This window comes from Cyprinus carpio, chromosome B6 (assembly GCF_018340385.1).
Source record: "Cyprinus carpio isolate SPL01 chromosome B6, ASM1834038v1, whole genome shotgun sequence".
Taxonomy (NCBI): domain Eukaryota; kingdom Metazoa; phylum Chordata; class Actinopteri; order Cypriniformes; family Cyprinidae; genus Cyprinus; species Cyprinus carpio.
This window is the reverse complement of record NC_056602.1, coordinates 20,350,236-20,367,444: the sequence shown is the minus strand read 5'-3', so window position 1 is coordinate 20,367,444 and position 17,209 is coordinate 20,350,236. Positions and strand designations below refer to the sequence as shown.

The window sequence follows — 17,209 nt, the reverse complement described above, 5'->3', positions numbered from 1 at the left end:
AATCTGTCCAGCACTTCACACACTCTTCTGTGTATGCACTACAGGAGCATATTTATCACTGAACTTCCTGACGGAAAGCAAAAATGATGTTTATAAAGTAGTAAATTTAGAGCAGGGGGGCTTCAGTACATTTGATGGGTTCCACCCTCCAGAGATTTAGGCCTGTCAGAAATGCAAGTTTATGGATATTGGGTTTTTCAGAAACTTCCCACTGTCAATTGTAGCCCAGCAGGAAGTGACCCTGATGTGGAAAATATAACTTGAGCATGATTACCGCTGCATCATCCTGTGCAACAGCCGGTTTGACAGGCAAGGACGATGTTTCTACTGAGCCACAAATGAACTCAAACCCCACAGCGATTTCAGCTCTGAAAGCCAGCTGAAGAAACAATAATTTAAACCAGGCACCTTTCTGTCGCCGATGGAAGAGTGTGAGGAACAACTAAATTAAAAACTGTGATGGCAACTATTCTCATTAAATATTTACTGTACGTCACCCTCGTTGATGGGTTTTAATGGGTTTAATGACCTTTTTTTACAAAGAATACAGTGAGACTTTACTTTAAGGTTCAGTTAGTTAACATTAGTTAAATTTAGGTATAATGGCTTAAAAATTAATGAAAAATAATTTAACAGTATTTGTTAATCTAGAATAATGGTTCACACTTTCTTGCTATTAACAAACCACTAACTAAAACTTTTGCAGCTTATTAATAGTTAGGTAGTTGTTAAATTTAGGTATTGGGTGGGATTATTGTCATGCAAAATATGTGCTCTGTAAATACTAATAAACAGCCAATATGTTAATAACAGTTGTCTTTTTGTTTTCTTTTTTTAATTTAATTTTATTTTAAGGATTTTTCAGAGTACAACACAGAATAAACAACACTGTGGCAGACTTCACATGCACTCACAAAAAAATTAAATAAATAAAAACAAATAAAAATAACAAAATAAAAACAATAAAAATACATGTATGTGCACTACCTTAGACCTAAATAAATACAGGTTCAGTAACTAAAGAGCTGCAAAACATTAAGATGTTGGTTGGGCAGCTAGTTTGTCTAAATATCCAAGAAATGATGCCCAGAAACTTTTCAATGGACCTCAGAAATCAGAGTCTCCAAAATGTGTTTTCTAACCATATTTTCACAATAATTCTGACAACAATGATATTGACAAAATTTATGCGCTATTTTAAAAAATTTAAATATTGTGTCGACCCTTGTGAAATTTTTGATTCAGGTGAAAATGAGCCCTAACTAACTGTTAATCTTTTGCTATGATGACCTCTGAAAAAATCATGTGTAGTACAAAACTTCTCTCTTTACCTTTGCTTGACCCTTCAAGTCACCCTTGAGATACTCCCTTTAAAACGCACTTAAAACGTGAAGCAGCACTTGATTAAAACAGCTAATTTAATGTGCTTCACACACTAATTCATCCATCTCTGTCAGAAAGTGTGATGGTGCTGGAAATCAGTTTCGCTGACAAGATGTTTATATGACATCAAAATTTATGGCTCCAAATAGATTGAGGTTTTTAGGCATATAGTTGTTCGTGTAGCCTTTTAAATAGACTGTCAGAAAAAGATGGATCTCCTATACTTTTATAGCCACCCTTTTCCCCCTCCTTTTCTTTTTTGCACTGATACTCACACACACACACATAGGGTTTTGTGTCTTAGTCATTGTGTCTGTGGTAGTGTGTGACAGAAGAGCTGCAGGGTAGAGTGGCTCCAAAGAGAGCATCTTTAATCAGCATCCGGAGCTGGAGATGAAAGAGCTCTATCTCATCCTCTGTGTCTCATTCAGGGCTTTAGCCTTACACGTAGGCTACTTACTGAAACACACTTTGACCATATACACTAACACATACAATAGCGTACATGCTTTTATGGAAGAAGAACTTGCCATCGTAAACGATTCATAACTTACTGATTCTCCCTAAATCTTTTTTTTTTTCTTTCTCTCTCTTAATTTTTTCTTTAAAAAATCTTACTGTGTTTCATACCACTTAGCTCTGACTATATTCACAAATGGCATGTAAATAAATGTGCACAACATGCTTCTGAATTTGAGGGAAAAGCACCTCTTAAGCAATTAGACCATACATGAAACAAATAATTATGCAAGCTACTAAACACTGGTGATGTCATATCCAATCACCTTCAGTAACTGTTGATTTTGAAAGTCTGGACAAAAAGTATTCTCTGATATCGGTTAATGGACACAATGACATGCACGTAAACAAATAAATGCAAAGTGTTTAAATTATTTTTATTTTAGCTTTTTATCAACTCACAAACCCACTGCAGTTATTACATTAAGCCCAGTATGGGAAACCATGGTGTAACGTAATGTTTAATACATTTTACAGTGTTTTAATAAAAAAGAAATATATTTTCTTTCTCTTCTCTTTTTTATACCAATATGGTATAAGTTAGATAAAATGTCATCTAAAAGTAGTCAGATTATATTACCTAAAATTAGTAACCTACAGTAGATTACATTACTAACTACAGTTTTCATCATGTAATCTGTAATCAGTAATAGACTACAATTTGTAAGTAATCTACCCTTCACTGCCTACTATATCGTATGAATGTATGCATGTTTGGATATAGCGCAAGTCTGTATAACGTTCTGATTCCTCAGTCTAGTGCCAATCCAATTTCAATGCACATCTAAGGAATTTTCATTGTTTGTTGTATTGTAGATCACCAGTAATAGCACACCTCAACAAGCTGCACGATTTAGGCCAGAAATATACTTTATGTATATACTTTAAACGCTCAGCTAAAGCATTGCAAGCATAGTCCCGTTGAACATATTAAACATGTGTTCTTACGCTAAGGAGACGATAACAAATCTCATGGGATGATAGAGCTAGCTTCGAATGTCTTCGCTACTGAATCTGATTTGTTATTATTCAGGTAAACATACTTATGAGATCTGTCTTGCTTAGCAACATTCTCTTCAAACTGCCCCTCCTCTGATTTAAAAGAGAAAACTAGCTGTAGAATTAGACAGTTTATGCTAATGCCAGCTTGCGGCGATGCCGAGAATGCAACGCATACTTCAGTTGTGTTATGAAGTGCACTCAAAGGGTTAGCCATTCATATCTATAATCGTAAATAAGAGCTATAAAACAACAAACACGACTACAAAAAGACAAACTGGCGGACACTCAAATACAGAAAGAATAATTTCAAAGACATATTCTGTGAATTTAGCCATACAACCGATGAGGTCATGCATTGATCTCTGTCTGAATGTGAACATGAACATTTTAATCAACCACGAACCTGGGTCACACTGTTCCGTCTCCTCCATTAAAGTGAATAATAAATCACAAAATGTTCCCTCACCTTTTCAAATCAAACCAATATTACACAAGCCTCAAAGAAGACAGAACCACACAAGACTCTCTGCTTTGAGGTCACATCATAAACCTGGAGATTATTCAGCCCGCCTGTGACCTTGACCAACTGGCAGGACCGAACTTTAAATTGTGTTTTCCTGCGAGTTAGGGTTTGATTGAAAGAGTTTGCTCGTAGACTCTCAAGTTGTACAATGAAAAAAGAAAGTCCTTGTGAAACTGTTCTCTGATTATGTTAGGAAAGTACAAGCCGATGTTGCAGACCTTATATTTTGCAATCACTTGCATCCACAGGCATTGCTTCGTTGTACCTTCAACAGCACCAAGTAACACACAATAAGACCTGTTTCACGCTGCATAATCAAGTAGGAGTGTCACAGTATACTGATATAGATGATAAACATTTAAAAATGAAATACTGATAACATGTTAATAGTACACATACATAATATCATCAATAATCCAGCGCCAATAACTGGTTGACACTCCAACATAGTAGGTTGCAGTATTGCAACTCAACACAGTTGCCACTCATCATAGAGTGGGGAAAAAATTCAGCAACACCGTGTGTAGTTACTACTACCAAAAAAAAAGAAAAAAACATGTTTGAGAAAACAGATGAAAGAAAGACATTCTACTCGCTTCCGAAAAAGTTAGCTTGCCAGTGTGGGAGATTTTTAGTTTCCATAAAAAAGACACTGCAGTCTGTAAGAAATGCAGATTTTTGTTCGCTTTTATGGTTACAAACACTCGCTCTCTCTCTCTGCCTTCCTACACTTGCATTTTAAGTGTTATTCATTTGCCAAACAAGAGAAGGCCCAAAATAAGCAAAGGTAAAGATGAATCTGATTAATAGCATTACATATTAAATATACATATATTAAATAAATTGAATGGTAAAACTTTATATTAAGGTGTCCTTGTTACACGTTACATGTACTTACTATTATAATAAGCCTAAAAATAAATTATTCATAAATACATGCCAGTAACCCTAAGCCAAACCCTAATCCTAACCATTAATTAATACTACTCAGTACTTAAATGTATGCAGTAATTACACTGTAACAAGGACAAATTAAAATAAAGTGTAATCTATTGATTTTTTTTAAATATCTAATTCACATTAAAAATAATTAGATATTTACACTCTAATGGTAATATGACAAAAAAAAACTGCCTAAATGATCTTGATTTAGTCAGATTTTCTGATGTGCAATGTGTCAATACCTTATGTGTGGTCTTTGCATAGTATGTGAAACAGGCGAGATACTGTGAGTAACAAGTCTACTGCAGCCAAACATCTTGCTTACCCTTAGTCGAAAATTGTTGGTCTCGGAGTTGGTACACAATGACTGTACAAGTTTGCCATTTAGTTTTTACTAAAGTTAAAAGATTTTAACTCTGCTGATAGAAAGAGAGCGAGAGAGACAGAGAGAGAGAATTTGGCAGAGCGTAACTAAAGCTGGCTAGAAGTATTCCTACATAATTAATAGTCTGAGGTGTAAGACAGGATGCCATGGTGTTTTAGCCTTGAGTAGATAGTGACAGCGTGTTTTGGCACAAGGCTATCATTCTATGCCAGAAAAATGCTCGGTCACATGCTTGTGTCTGTGTGTTTTTGTTTATTTGTGCAGTCATGTATAATTTGTAAAATAAGTTCCCTGAGACATTCTCAACAGGCACACGACAGCAGCACAATATCCTTTCACCCGTGAATAACCCAGCATCAAATAAGAATGGTGGGAATTAATTGCATACTTTTTTACGCAGATCCTGGTTGGATACGATGATGACATTGGGTGGATCTCCAACAGCAGTGGCAGCTCCTCCGATGTTGGTGAAGATGACCTCGGCAATTAGGACGTGCCTGGGGTCCAGATTGAGCACTTCACATAACCTAATGTACAGAAGACATTACAAAACCTGATTAGGACTGAAGTTCCTGAAACATCAATGCAATGCAAACATGTCACATAGAGTGGTCTCCAAGAAAGTTAAATGCTCACTAGTCATTTTTTGAGAAAAGGTGTACTACTATTTTTCTAATCCATTATACTTTCATGATTTTTGTCTGGTAGAACATAAAACATGCAAAAAAAAACACACACAGAATACCTCCCCCCTATAAAAAGTAATATATTTAAAATACATTTATTCCATGCAAAGTATAGTTAAAATCTATTAACATATTACTGACATATCGCTCGAGACTTACTGATTTAAAAGTTAAAATCAACTTTATTTGGAGTACTATTTGAGCACAATGCACATTTTTTCTATATTAAGCCTAAAATGTGTTTTGATGTCACTATTGATGAGGATTGCATTATTGCCTGTCAACGAAAAGCTGAACTCTCTAATTTCTCAAATTCGTTCTTTAACGAGTGTTTTTTTTTTTTTTTTTTTTTGATGAGGATTGCCCCTGAAGCCCCAAAGGTGTTTGAAGATGCAATTGGTGATGCATAATCAAAATAAGGAGTCATTTCTCACTAGCAGTGTCATGAAGATGCTGAGGCAGCGTATAACTTTTTAATGGCTACTTGTGAAATATAGATTTATTTTATCTGACCACACAAGAGATTTTCTTTTAATGTCCACATAAGATGATAAGAATTTGACAGATGAATTTTGCACAAGGATTAATACAAATAAAAGTACCCTTGCCGAAAAAAGATATGCTTTGTTGGCCTTAAGGTTTTTTTATTTTTTAAAGCAGGGATGAGACATGAAACAATATTACATGATGCCTAATTGCTTCATAGCACATGTACTTTGAAAGCAAGGGTGTCCTAAACATTGCTAAATAAATGATATATAAATGATGCTGTACATCAGGATACAAAACATATACAGTAAATGACTTGAGAACACAAATATAATATGCATAGGCACCAATGAATCACACTGAGGGACAACGTGTAACATTGAATAGATGGAAGAAAATAAGCTCAAATGGAGCTGAAAAGAGCAATGAGGTGTGGGACGTTTATAGCATGGAGACATGACTTATTGAATCCTCATATAAATCTAAGCACAGACTGACAGAGAAAACCTTGTCAGTTGAAAAACCAATGCTTCTTGGTTTTTTTTTTTTTTGTAGTAGTAGTAGTAGTTCAGCTGAACAAACTTCTTTACAAAGACCTAATAGAGAAATGTTCCATGTTCAATGCAAGTTATGCTCTATTGATAGAGTCTGTGGCATGCTGTCACTTACCAAAGAAATGGATTTGTCCCTCAGTTCATAAAAATAAAAGAAAGTCAAGTTTTACAGCAAAGCACTTACAACGAATGTCTGTTGGGAAAGGCATTCTGGAGGTTTTCTGAGGAGTCTCAAATGTTGTGGCTTCAACCTCAGAACACTGTATTTTAATGTTTATTCCAGTGTTATTACTTGTCACATAGACTTGTATTACTAAACAGGGTTAAAAAAGAATTCAAAAGAGATATTAAGAGAGAAAGAAACTCTATTTCAGGAAAAGAGAGACCATTACCTGATTGTAACAGGGGTGAAGAGCATCATGGTTGTTACATTATCAAGAAAGGCTGACAGAACGGCCGCAATTAGGCACAGAATCATAATCATGGGCCACACTCTTCCTCTCGATAACTGATACGCCTGTGTGGAGACATACAGAACACTGTTGGGAATACTTGGTTTACAAAGGTTTGATTTTTCTCGTAACTTCACATTAATGAAAACTAAATGGGTCAAAAATAAATTAAACCCAAAAATCACTTGCCTTTGTTAATAAACATTAAAAAAAACAATGTGTTCAAAACATTCTCCATTGGAATGGAGAGATAGATTTAACAGCACCTCAAAGACAGAGAATCAAGAGCAGTCCTCTGAGAGGGTCTCAGAACACAATGTTCAAAAGTGAACTTTAATGAGGAATTCAGTCTAAAAACTGACACGGCTCTATAGTGTTTTTTGCTCATTCGGGGTTTAGTGCTAAAAGAATGTTCATGCCTGAAAAGAAAAGAATAAAAAAAAAAGACCTCCAACTTTAAGAGCCTGTCGCTATGGAGACATTATCAGGCTGTCTGGAATCATACTAATCAAGTGGTAATGCATGGGTGTTGTAACCCACCTATTATGTCACTGCTTCCTGACTAAAAAAGATGCTAACTGACAAATAAACAAAGAGTAAAGGCCCATTCATACCAAGGATGATAACTATAATGCTAACGATAAAGAAAGAATAGGGGATTCTATATCACAACTGTGAATGGCATAAAGGAACGATAGCATTTTTTCTTCCAGCCGATGAATGTTTAAAACATTGACAGCTGATCAGGAGGGCCACAGCTCTGCACAGTTTAGCTCCAACTCTAATCAAACACACCTGATCCAAATAATAGTATTACTAGTACCTTCCAAGCAGGTGTGAGTTGGAGCTGGTTCGAACTAAACTCTGCAGAGCTGTGGCCCTCCAGTAATTGAGTTTGAGACCACTATATTATATCCTTTTTTACAATATGTAATATAACTCTCATGTTTCCCCAGAATGTATCTGTGAAGTGTCAGCTCAAAATACCCCACAGATCACTTATTATATAATTTTGAAAATCCCTTTTTGAGTGGAAGCAGAAAAGTTTTTTTTTCGTGTAATTTAATTTATTTGGAAGTGAGATGCTGTTTTCGTGCATGCTTTTCCAGAATAGGGCTGTGCCTTTACAGCTTGTTCCTCAGAAACTCTGTCTGCCAAAAAAACATCTGTTTGGTTTTGTTTTTGATTATCATGTCTATCGTGTTGAAGTCATGCGTTTTAAACCATATTAGTTGAAACTTCTGATATAGGGTTTTCTGAGTGCACGTATCCAAAGCACATGCACAGGAAGTGGCTTTCACATGGCATGGGAGTACTAAACTAAGTTCTCTTTCATGTCTTATTATGCTTAAACTGTCAAATACACACAGGTTTATGTTTAAAACACACAAGTTAAAAAAAACTGTCAATTATGTCTGTGAACATAAACAGCTGGATAGAAATTGCATGTTTATATTTGATCTGTGTGGCAGCAGCGTAATATATAGTAAATAAATCAATAAATCAACTGCTCTCTCGTCTCCTCTGAGGCTGGGACTCTAAATAGTGTTCTGTGCTCGTCAGTGCAGCCAAAGACAGAACAATTTGCATGCTTTGCACAAACTTTCGACATGGCGTTAGCCGTGGGGGGAAACATGCAGATTAAGGGCGGTAATACTATTAATAAAGGGCTCGTTTTTCACAAGCTTGCAGAAAAAGGTTTTAAAAAAATTACTGGGTTGTTCTTTTTCAAGTTTTCTAGGTTGGTAGATGCACCGGAGATTCGATTATGGCAGATGACATAACTGCAGTGCACGTTTATAATAAACAGAACATTACTGTGCGTTGGTGTGGACACTAATATTGTTATCGTTATAGTTATCGTTCTTCATGTGAACGGGCCTTAACCACACACATGGATAGAATAAGCTTGATTTTTTTATTTCAAGGCAAAATGCTTAATGCTGTCTTGAGATGGTGTTTAAGCAAAAGGGTTGTTTCTATGGCAATATTTTAATTTGTGGAACATGTCCCCGTCCAGAACCCTCTTAATATTCATAAATGGGATGAGAGGACATAAGCGTGTGCCTTCATAATGTCCAGAGCACATCTATAATGTTCCAACAGGTCTTTTACAACAGTCCACAGAATCCCTGAAAATAAGGACTGCGATATTTATCCAATGAAGCTCATGCTAAGATTTATTTTTAGGCTTTCATTAAATCTAACCCATTTTCTTCATGATTTATAAACGTTTGCATCATTTAACAAAGATTTGTTCCATCTGATTCCTTTTCACATCTCTATTGGGGCTTGATATTTCCCCATAAATTTCATATATAAAACATTTGTGGGGTTCTCATCACTTTGCGTGAGAGTGAATGATAGGGATTTTCAGGGCAGCTATCATAATAGCTCTGCTGCTTTTCCCCAAAGCTTACTGGGAAAAATAGCATGATGGGATTACAGTGACTAAATCAAAAACAGGGACATCAATAATGTAAAATGAAAGCATATCAGACTGAATCAATAGCAGCAGTTCACACGCTACCTTGTTGTTTCTGACTAAATGTTAGTAGTTATTTGTATCTGTAAGTATATGAGGTATATAAATGTATATAATATTATATGTTAAGGTGGGTGGGATAGATTGAGTGGACTAATTTTAGAGAGAATATGATGAAATAAGTCTCTCGGAAACAAAGACTTAAGCAGACCTCTGCTAAACAAATCACAAACAAGCATATGCAACCTGATGATTGAGAAAACTCACCTTCACTGCACAGTAATCAAAGAAACCGGTCTCAGAGAATATTGCCACCAGTATCATCTGAAAGTAAATAGAAAGGGTTATAAGACTTGAACATTTCATGGTTTCTATTTTTAGTGTTTACTGCCACATGTGTCGCTATAAAATCACATTATGTCTCAAATACCATACGGTCTCTCACTCAATTTCATGCCACATATATCCTTCTCTGAATTTTTTTGTTTTTTTTTGCCCTGAGATACAGAAACAGACATCGCCGAATTATAGAAAATCAATAAAGTGAAACATCAATATTTCTGAGTTTATTAAAGCAAATGTTTCTAATGTAAAATGGCTCTCAGTCTCTTTCATAGTCAAGTCTTTAAAATTGACAGATGCTATGATTCATTTTCTATCATCAGTCTCTGATTTTCTTTTATGCTTTTCCTCAAATACTCCTACATGCAGTCTTCTGGATGAGGGCTGATTGAATGTATTTGTTTCCATGGAGACAGACACTGAACAAACAGAGATCTTGAAAAGGGAGGCACTTCAGCAATAATATTAGAGAGGCTGTGTGTTTTTAATGTGTATTCATATTTTTTGGTCACACTGTGTTGCATTAACATGTAAAATATGGAATAATGACTTATGCAGACCATCAGCCACACCTAAAAAACATTTCAACCGAGTGTGCTGCTGCAAAGTACGTGCAACGCAAATAATGCCCTGAGAAATTCTTTCTAAAAGAAGCACTAGGTTAACAGCACATTAAAGAAAGGTGCCCCACTAAGTGCCTGGCAGGCTGACCAGCCTGAGAGACTGATATGGGTTTGGGGTTAAGGGTTGGATTAGGGGCTTTGTCAGACTGTCAAGCACTTAGCAGGGCATCTTTCTCCAACTTGAAGGTTAAAGCATCTCATTACACCAGGTTTAATGCTGTCTGAAAGAATTAAGTAACTAGATTTTATCTGAAGAAAACATGATGGCGGTTGCAAGATTTGGCTTGTGTAATTCCATCTGTGTTATTTTTGGCCCATTTTATCACAAAGTTATAAGTTCAGTTTCATCTAAATGTAACTGCACACATCTTCCTAACAAGTCACATGATCTGAGATATGAATAACAGTAATAGTGCTAAAATAGCAAGCACCACTAATAAATTAGTTTTACCCTTTTTTATTTGAAAAAGCCCTGCTGTGAGTTTATATTTAATTTATTTCTTTGGAACCCTACTCAGGTTGACTGAGTACAAAAGCTGCCGGAGAGCTTCTAGACCTTTTAGAATTATGCTTACCATTCCAAACAGCAATGCAAGAGTTTCATAGTCAATCCATTCTACAACAGTCATCAGACTCGGCCTCTACAGTAAAAAGACAGTGAGATGAAATAGTCATAATCTGTTCATCTCCTTCCTCCGATACAAAGAACATTTTCACATCAAGTCTTAACTGGGTTTTCTGAATTGTTGAAATTATTGCATCAATTACCATACCATTTAGGCCTACATACTGTATTCTGTTTGCTGGGATATTTACCAACCAAGTTGAAAGTTCATAAAGTTTTTAGTTTAAAAAAAAAGAAGACATTTGAGACTACAGAGCTATGTTTTTTTAAAGGGCACTCCATCTATCAAACAGACAGAAGTGAGTAATTTTACTCGTGCTCAAATAACGTACTTATCTCCAACTTCTGGAATACAATAACTAATACACAGAGCCGCAATGAGAAAGCAAGATTTTAGCACATTAGAGTAAATCAGTGCAATTACCGCTGATGTCCCATTTAAGTGAAATAGCCCGGTTATGTTTGTCACACTTTAATGTTTCAGATCATCAAACAAATTTAAATATTAGTAAAAGATAACACAAGTAAACACAACATGCAGTTTTTAAATTAAGGTTTTTATTATTATGGGAAAACAAAATAAAAAACTACATTGCCCTGTGTGAAAAAGTGTTTGCCCCGTTTTCATAATAACTGGTTGGGCCACCCTTAGCAGCAACAACTGCAATCAAGCATTTGTGATAACTTGCAATGAGTCTGTTACAGCGCTGCAGAGGAATGTTGGTCCACTCATCTATGCAGAATTGTTGTAATTCAGCCACATTGGAGGGTTTTCGAGCATGAACCGCCTTTTTAAGGTCATGCCACAGCATCTCAATAGGATTCAGGTCAGGACTTTGACTAGGCCACTCCAAAGTCTTAATTTTGTTTTTCTTCAGCCATTCAGAGGTGGACTTGCTGGTGTGTTTTGGATCATTGTCCTGCTGCGTTCGCTTCAGCTTGAGGTCACGAACAGATGGCCCAACATTCTCCTTCAGGGTTTTTTGGTAAACAGCAGAATTCATGGTTCCATTTATTCACAGCAAGTCTTCAAGGTCCTGAAGCAGCGAAACAGCCCCAGACCATCACACTACCACCACCATATTTTACTGTTGGTATGATGTTCTTTTTCTGAAATGCGGTGTTACTTTTACACTAGATGTAATAGGACACACACCTTCCAAAAAGTTAAACTTTTGTCTTGTCAGTCCACAGAGGATTATCAAGATGTTTTCTGGCAAAACTGAGACAAGCCTTTATGTTATTTTTGCTCAGCAGCGGTTTTCATCTTGGAACTCTGCAATGCAGACCTTGGAGTCATGAACACTGACCTTAACTGAGGCAAGTGAGGCCTGCAGTTCTTTGGATGTTGTTGTGGGGTCTTTTGTGACCTCTTGCATGAGTCATGGCTGTGCTCTTGGGGTAATTTTGGTCAGCCGGCCACTCCTGGGAAGGTTCTTGACTGTTCCATGTTTTTGCCATTTGTGAATAATGGCTCTCACTGTGGTTCGCTGGAGTCCAAAAGCTTTAGAAATGGCTTTATAACCTTTTCCAGACCGATAGATCTCAATTACTTTCTTTCTCATTTGTTTCTGAATTTCTTTGGATCTCGGCATGATGTCTAGCTTTTGAGGATCTTTTGGTCTACTTCACTTTGTCAGGCAGGTCCTATATAAGAGATTTCTTGATTGCGAATAGGTGTGGCAGTAATCAGGCCTGGGTGTGGCTAGAGAAACTGAACTCAGGTGTGATAAACCACAGTTTTAACAGAGGGGCAAACACTTCTTCACACAGGGCCTTGTAGTTTTGAATTGTGTTTTCCCTTAATAATAAAAACCTTCATTTAAAAACTGCATGTTGTGTTTACTTGTGTTATCTTAGACTAATATTTAAATTTGTTTGATGATCTAAAACATTAAAGTGTGACAAACATGCAAAAAAAAAAAATCACACCACTGTATATATATATATATTCTGAAGCTTGTGAACTGTAATTTGAATTTGCCACAATTTACTATTTATACAGACTTCTGCACATGACAGAATGTTGCTTTGCTCTCAAGCTAATAAAACTCAAGGCCATCACTGCAGTTCTCAACATTAATAAAGTCCCAGAGTCCAACTCTTGACACAATGAAGCTATCTTTATCAGAAAAGAATAAATTACATTCTCTGAAACTTACATCTCCAATGAAAGCCAGTGCTGCAAGAGCAGCCAGGGATCCTAACATTGCAGCCAGAGTGCGGTGAACAATCTGCAAACACAGATGCAACATTTTTACTCACAATTGGAATACTATATATTTTGGCAATTTTATTATAAACCTGGTCATATATTAAATGGCACAATGTAACACAAACTAGATTTGTGCTATGGGGTCACTAAGATGTTCTGAGTGTTTTTGGCATGTTGTTATGCGGTTGCCAGGATGTTGTAAGTGGATGCTTACTGCCCCCATTTCTTTATTATGTTATGGTCCTTCTTACATTGAAAGCCAGTGTGGTTTTCTCACCATTTTTTCACCCGCCATGCAAAAATCATAAGATTGATTGCTTAGAAAAGTAATAGCACAACTCATCTCAACAAGCTGCATGATATGAGGTATACTTGGGATACTTGGGATTAGGGGTGTGTTCAAATCCCAAACCCTTTGCATCAGCAACAGTAATAGCGATGCTTTCCTTAGCAAATACTATTAAATATGTAAAATATAAGGCTGTGTAACAGACGTTGGACAACCAAACAAATTTGCTCATTCAAAATGCCAGTTAACCCTCTACCCCACACTTCATTTATGTTTGATCCACCTCATTTCTTACATTAAATTTATTCTAACCCTTTTATGCACTCTTACAATCAAATGATAAATGCCAAATCACAAGGACATATGCATCAGTCGGCCACCTCTTCTGGTTTTCTGCTCTTCAATCAGCCTCTGGACTAAAAGCGCCGCCTTAAAGTGCATTGTCAGATATCAGCATCTTCAGCATCTGTTTTCCTGGTGAGAGCACTTGACTGGAACACCTGAATCAAACTTTCTCTGATGCACCTCTTTCAGTGTCATGTGCCAAGATGGAGCAGTCATTACAAGAGCGTGTAATCAGCTAGAAGAGCCAAAGATGGGCAATGAGTACATAACATACAGGCTAACAGCTAATGACTCCAGTCTCGAAGGAGAAAGTAATCTGTGTCAGTCCGACAACTTCCCTGAGGGGGAGGAACACTTGGTGCAATGTTGTGATTGTAAGTCTAAAACAGGTCATTAAGATAAATGGTTGAACACTGCTTTCTGAGCAGAATTAATCAGTAACATGGATATACATTGTGCTGTTTTGCATAAGAAAGTATCCTCTGAGACTAATGTTTCTCTGTTTTGTGGTTTAAACCAATTACTCTCAATTATAGGGTAAGAAACAGTTTATGGCTAAATGAAATGTCAAAATGTGCCTGTGTGAGATGTAATGTTAGTTTTATACTCACAGCCCCCCAGTAACTGAGAAACTGCAACTCTAGTCTAATTTAAGAATAATCTATCAGCCATTATTAAAATGTTTACAAGATATCTGCAATTAGATTGTGAAAATGCATTATTCATGAATCTTTTAAGGCGTATTAATATTTATAAGCATATCATACTGTTATATATCTCAGATTTTAGGTTTTGCCCTCTCTCGGGGCAAATGACTTTTAGCTATCAGAGCTGCTGATTAAACTCACCATCTGAGCCCTTTTAATCAAAGTAGTTTTCAGAGTGCTGATTCTAGATCAGTTCGGAGGATTATCACTAAGCTGCTGTGCAATGCAGATAGGAAGAACAGGCCCAGGTCGAGTCCAAATGTCTGAGAAAACACAAACTTCTGCGGAATCTGTAATGCTAATCAAGTCTATTTTAACTTGGAAATAAACAAAGTTTTAGAAGATTTTAAACCAACATAAATTGAAGAAATATTTAAGATTCTGCACTTTGGTCGCTAATTAAACCAGCCGTGCGAACTACTGTGTAAAACATTTATTATGATGACAGATATTCTTGCTTCCACTGAATGAGAAGACTCTTTTGACGATCGCAAATTATGCTCAATAATATGATCATTGTTTTTATACAAATGTCTGTTGCTGCTGTCAAGACATAAGACTTCATTTAAAAGTTTACTTTTTTCCCACTAAAATTGCTATGCTGATAATGTCATTTGTAAATCAGTTTCAAAATTATTATTTTTTTACTAGTGGTCTAGAGCTTTTGAATTTTAATGTTTAGTACTGTAGTATATCATCTAATTCAGCAGTCTATTAAAAGCTTATTATGAAGGCACAATCTGGGCAGCTGCACCATCCTTCTCGCACACACATCTACAGTATTTGGCTACATCGTTTGCCGTTTAGATCAATACATGAAAAACAGCAATATTTTAATTATAACTGGACTGAGTAATGGTGGCTGTATTTCCTAGTATTAAAAATCAAGATCAAAAAGTTAACGACACATTTAGACTACGACTGTATGAGCAAGTGTTGTTTAGGTGTTATGTTACTTCTAGTGAAATATCATGCTGTGTTATGTGTGAGATATTCATCATTAAAAATGGACAGACTGCACTCAGTTGGACAGCAAAGTTACTGTGTTTTTCCAACACTTTTTGATGATTTCTAAAAAGCCTGGAAACTAGTTCATATACATATCATAGTTGACTGAAGTTGTAATATTTTCTCTTAATTAAAGTTGTAATGTTTTCACATGTCCAGAGAAAATTTATATAATATAATATAATATAATATAATATAATATAATATAATATAATATAATATAATATAATATAATATAATATAATATAATATAATATAATATAATATAATGCAGTCTTCAACAATGGGATTATCTGATGAACTTCACCTGTAATCTATTCTCAAATACTGGATGTGTTCTAACTGAGAAGGGGTTTGGGGAAAGTTTCTTATAAATAGATGATCACAGAGGTAACGCTCCCCTATTTTAAAAGCATAATAAATAAAATTATAATGATTCACCCAATCAACATAAAATTTGTGCATTAGTTCACTTTTAAAAACATAATTTTTATTTTCTCAGCTCCTTGATTATAGTGTAGCCATAGTTATGAAACATTAGTATTAACGGTAAAAGTGGAAACATGGGCCCCCAAAGTCTCCATTAGCATTCTCACAAAGGTCTAATTAAACTCTTCGACACGCAGCATGCTGTCCCTCCTGAAGAAATAAATATAATTAGGAAGGGAGGTCCCCTCTGCCCTCATGTCCCCCTGGAGCCACACTAAAGCGCCGCTTTCTCGCAAAACTCTAAAAAAGTGTGCACTACAGGGAGAAGAGGAAGTTAAAAGTGTGGAGGAGTGTTTTGCTGTAAGGCTCTTTAAGGCTCTAGTTGTTCCCCACATAGCAAACGGACTTGGCCCAAATGTGGCCTCAAGCTGGCACTGCTGGCCTCCTGTCGGCAATGGCATGTACCCTTTCAGCCAGAGCTGGGCCATGTGTGGCAATGACGGCAGGGCGGGGATCCGGCAAACAATATGAGGGCCGATTGTTTGTGGGAGGAGTGTGGCCCAGATCAGTCAGGTGATATGTGGCCCAAATCAGGCTATGATCTGGCAGCATATTATGTGACCCATGATAAACAACCTGCATGATAATGGTTAAATGATCACATACATTTTTAACGAAGTGTAGTATTGTTAATATGTAGTCTTTGAAATGGCAAGTCAAAACAGAATGAAACATTATCATTTCAAAATTAAGCAAATTAGTTAAGTGCATTAAACTGCACTTAATTAATTTTATTAAATTTTATATTATTATTCTTGGTACAAATAATCTTAGAATCCTTACATGAAAAGAGAGAGAGAGAGAGAGAGAGAGAGAGAGAGAGAGAGAGAGAGAGAGAGATCATTTAACCATCATGTAATAATTATTTGGTTTACCATGAGGCACATCATTATTATTAGTATGCTGTCATGCACAAACATTAAATAAAATGATCATGAAAGTATTTTATTTTTTTATTTAAATCCTCTGTATCCATGTGATGCTTGGTGTGAGGAACAGAACAGATCCAAATTCAAACCGCATTCATGTATGTATGTATCTCCTTCCTCTGTAACAATTTAAAAATTTGCCGTTAATAAGTTTTACAACAAGTTTTACGGCAGCGATATCAAACGCTCATTGGCTCTCGCCGGTTTCGTCATAGAT

General features: G+C 36.1%; 1 protein-coding gene across 4 annotated transcripts in view; it reads right to left on the bottom strand.

The window, feature by feature from the left end:
* Positions 1 to 17,209, bottom strand: part of LOC109101966 (P protein-like) — an 85,949-nt gene that overhangs the window by 50,545 nt on the left and 18,195 nt on the right. For all 4 annotated transcript variants that reach the window (XM_042726135.1, XM_042726137.1, XM_042726136.1 and 1 more), the window contains 5 exons: positions 13,173 to 13,244; positions 10,961 to 11,026; positions 9,688 to 9,744; positions 6,876 to 7,000; positions 5,143 to 5,281 (listed from right to left, as the gene is read on the bottom strand). In XM_042726135.1, the coding sequence (XP_042582069.1) occupies positions 5,143 to 5,281; positions 6,876 to 7,000; positions 9,688 to 9,744; positions 10,961 to 11,026; positions 13,173 to 13,244 (459 nt within the window). The remainder of the gene's footprint in view (positions 1 to 5,142; positions 5,282 to 6,875; positions 7,001 to 9,687; positions 9,745 to 10,960; positions 11,027 to 13,172; positions 13,245 to 17,209) is intronic.